This window comes from Camelus dromedarius, chromosome 3 (genome assembly GCF_036321535.1).
Source record: "Camelus dromedarius isolate mCamDro1 chromosome 3, mCamDro1.pat, whole genome shotgun sequence".
In the NCBI taxonomy this organism is placed as follows: domain Eukaryota; kingdom Metazoa; phylum Chordata; class Mammalia; order Artiodactyla; family Camelidae; genus Camelus; species Camelus dromedarius.
Genome location: NC_087438.1, coordinates 46,541,372 through 46,545,467, shown reverse-complemented (window position 1 = coordinate 46,545,467; position 4,096 = coordinate 46,541,372). Strand labels below are relative to the sequence as shown.

General features: G+C 38.1%; 1 protein-coding gene across 6 annotated transcripts in view; it reads right to left on the bottom strand.

Moving 5' to 3' along the window:
* Window positions 1-325: 325 nt before the first annotated feature.
* Window positions 326-4,096, bottom strand: part of RAD17 (RAD17 checkpoint clamp loader component) — a 29,016-nt gene continuing 25,245 nt past the window's right edge. For 4 of the 6 annotated variants that reach the window (XM_031446325.2, XM_010974955.3, XM_064481213.1 and 1 more), the window contains 2 exons: window positions 2,982-3,039; window positions 326-1,100 (listed from right to left, as the gene is read on the bottom strand). In XM_031446325.2, the coding sequence (XP_031302185.2) occupies window positions 842-1,100; window positions 2,982-3,039 (317 nt within the window). In that variant the 3' untranslated portion in view covers window positions 326-841. The remainder of the gene's footprint in view (window positions 1,101-2,981; window positions 3,040-4,096) is intronic. The other 2 variants (XM_064481226.1, XM_064481219.1) reach the window with 2 other exon arrangements.

Here is a 4,096-nt window from a genome sequence, read left to right as displayed (position 1 = left end):
GCTCCCGGGGCGGGGCCGGGCCGGGCCGGGCTGGGCCGAGCTTCGCCCCGCCTGGCTTTGTCAGGCCCCGACTCCTGCCTGGGGTCCGGGCGGGTGGGTTTCCCCTGCTCCAGCTTATAGCTACAGACCAGGCTCTACATAGAGAGCAATGGAAAGGTCCTGGAGGGTGTGATTAACCCCTCTGGGGAGTTCTTTCCCAAGGTTGCCAGCCCCTTCCTTCCCTATTTTTGAAAAAGTTTGGCACTGTATGAAGGTTTGTGTACTATGTCCAGTGACATGGCAGGCTGTGCATGTTAGGAAATGTTAAAAAATGGGAGAAACAACAAGAAATTCAATATTTTAATTTTTATATAAATTATGTAAATAGCTTCCAAAAAGTATCTAAAATATTCCACTGTACAACATATAAAAATGGTATCTGAGAAGCTAGAGACCAGAGGAAAACTCCGAATAAGGCACAGTTTATTTACACTCATAATTGCATCCTAAACTGTTTTATAATTCATATTTACAACCTGTAGAGTTTCTGTATTCTGAATTATTCCTTCACATTTTCTGATACTTGGCGTAATGTTCAAACACACTTCATACACACTGACCTCCTCTCCCAGGACCACTCACAAGACTAAATAAATACTACAGAAAAAAATTAAGAGATTATTTGAAGGTTTGATCTATTTACTTCAACATGACAGAAGAGTCAGTCCTTTGTGCTGAAATACAACAAGAGTGAAGAATTAACAAACTAATTCACCTGAAAAGTATATTATCTCTGTTCAAGTACCAATGAATAACATGAACATCAATCTGTCAAGTAGCAGTCTCATGGGTGGGCTGCGTTCTATGTGCTGTCGCTCTCATAGTCTTCTATTATCATGTCTTCTATGTCTTCCTGGGCTGAAAATGGGCGAGGCTGGCTGGCGGGGAGTTCACTCCCACTATTTTGACTTAAAGGAAGAGACCAGGTTTCAGGTTCAGCCGTCTGAGTGGGTTCACCCAGTGCTTCCTCTACAGGCTGTCCTCCATTAAGCTGGGCTTCGTCTCCACTGTCGGGGTCTATCATTCCATGTTCCCTGTCAGTCAGGGCTTCCATTTTCAATCTGCCAGATTCATAACACAGACATTAATGATAATCAAAGGAGGAGATTCCTTTTAATTACACCATGAGTGTGATGATTAGGAAGCCATCACCTATAGCCTCTCATTTACCTTCCTTGTTCTCACTGTTTAGCCAGGTGCTCTGGATTATTTAACAATATAAACTACAAAGTAAATGACAAACTGAATACATTATTACAATTTTACAATTAACAACAAGCTAATTAATTTAATCTTTAGTAAAGAGTTCTTACAGAAAGAAAAAATTAAATAGAACAGAAAAATAGGCATAAAACATGAAGAGCTTCCAGAAGAATGGTTACTAAATTGTTCAACCTAATTTATAATTTTAAAATGGAAATTAAAATAATACTGTCGTCTTTTGAACTGGCAAAGACCTTTTAAAATAATAAAAGCCAGTGGTGGGAAGAGTTAGGAGAAAACAACATGCTGAAACACTGTAAGTGGGCATAAGATGGCAAAATATTCTTTGACACAACCTGGCAATATAGAGGAAAGTCCCCAAAAGGAGTATATCCATTGATGCAGCAATTTTATTTCTAGGAATTCATCCTACATAAATAGTATTTGATGTACATGATGATTTAGCTTCAAGAAAGGCTGTGGTAATAAAACCTGAAAACAAGCTAAATGTATGAAAATAAGGTGTACAGGAAATGTCTGATTACAGGAAACTATGCAGCTATTAAGTATTAAGTTAAATATTAATATTTAATATCAATATGAATCAAAGATAATGTTAAATATGGTCATTATAAATGAACAATAACAGTACTAGTCATTTTAGTAAGTAGCGCTGACAAATCCTGCTTCCCCATTCAGATCAGGTAGTTGAACCAATAATAAAAGACTCCCATTCTTTTAATTACATCTTTGTAGGAAAAAGACAATAGAAGACAATTGTCTTCCCTTGATTTTGATGTCATACTCTTACAGGGAAAGGAGCCAGTGACCTTCTTTGATTCAGAGGGAAGTCGGGAAAAGGAAAGTTTGTAAGGTCTGAGCCCTAATGATGTCCCAGTGGGATGATGCTTTAAGACCCATCCATCACTGTCTTTCTGTAAGAGGAAGGATGGGCTCACCATCACCATAGCTAAGTCATTATGCAGAAGAAGCCATTAACAGTACAAGGGCCTTTACTGAGTCTGTGAAGGTAGAGAAAAAAAAAAAGCCCAGATAAGTTTTCCACTTGGGACAGGAATAGGAGAACTCGTAGGAGTGGTAATAGGTGCCATTTCTATCATTTATTTCTGTCCTTGCAACCAGGAGGCAAGCTCTTCTTAAATCTTTTTAGGATGCCTGAGTGCATAATGTGACCTGACAAATAAACCAAGTAGAAATGAAATCTAGGCACTGTGTTAATCACTGATATTCACCCAGAAGCCATTTTGCAATAAAAGGAATATTGGATGTAGATTTATCCCTCTATATCTATATATTTTTTCACTAGTCTGAATTTTCTATGATACAGAAATAAAAAAGACAGTGCTATCTTTTGAGGTAGTTCCTGATAATTGTAGTCTACAAATATAAGCTAAGAACACCTCTTGGCAAGAAAGCTGAAAAGGGGTTTTCAGACATGCAAGATTTGTTGAACTCAAGGTTTTAAAGATTCTTCTGCCTCTGTGATTCACTGTTTCTATTTAACCTAATATTCCATTCTGAGCTGGTGAAAATACGCTGTTACATGTAATAAATGCAATAGATGGGTCTGCAATGCAATCATATGGTCTTTAATCACCGGTACAGCATGTATGTCTTGGATTTTACAGATGACATTTATTGACTGTATAATGAATAAACAGATAACGTATTCAGTGGACATTTCAATAACAGCTCTTTGAAAATAAAAATGAGCTTACCTTCCAAAGTGTTGCTTCAGAGGAAGCCTTCCAATATCTTGGATAAAAGAAATCTGAGCTAAAACAGATTTTTAAAAAGCTTTAAATAGACATTTCTCCAAAGAATGTCCAAAAAGCACATGAAAGGATACTTAAAATCACAAATTGTTAGGAAAATGCAAACTAAAACCATAAGATACTATTTCACACCCCTTAGGATGGCTATTATCAAAAAACAAGGGTGGCAAGGATGTGGAGAAAGCTGAACCCTTGTGTACTGCCAGTGGGAATATAAAATGTATATCTGCTATGGAAAATGGTAAGGCAGTTCCTCTAAAAATTAAAAATAAAATTAAAAAATTAAAAATTACTGTATGATCTAGCAATTCCACTTCGGAGTATACACTCAAAAGAATTGAAAGCAAGGTCTTGAAGAAATATTTGCATATCTGTGTTCATAGCAGCATTATTCACGATAGTCAAAAAGTGGAAGCAACTTAAGTGTCCATCAACAAATAGATAAACATAATGTGGTAAATATATACAATGTATTATTTATGCTATAACGTAGATGAACCCCGATGACACTCTTGAAATAAGCCAGTCACAAAAAGACAAATACTGTATGAGTGCACTTAAGTGGTACCTAGAGAGGTCAAACTCAAAGAGACAAAGTAGGTAGTGGTTTCAGGGGGTGGGAGGGAGGGAGGGAGGTAGTGTTTAATGTGTGTAGTTTAAGTTTTGCAAGATGAAAAGTTCTGGAGATGGGTTGCACAATAGTGAATATGCTTAGCACCACTGAACTGTATACTTAAAAATAGTTTAAGATGGTAAATTTTATGTTACAAGGCAACATTTATTCAAGAAAATCTAACAGCAAAAGTCTGTGGCATTTGAATCAGGACCTGCTCCTTCCCTTCCTCAGCTTGAGAGACTTCACTCCAGGTGACTGCAGCCAAGAACACAGGGCTTCCCACTACTGAGTGTGGCCAGCTGAGAGTTTGGGGCTCCCTTTCTCCACTCAGCCCCACCTGTAGGATGGAGGCTCTACCCTAGGGCACAGCAGGCCAAGAATACTGCCTCCTTCTTGAAGTGCAATCACCGTTGCCCCAACTCATCTGTAGGGCAGAATTTCC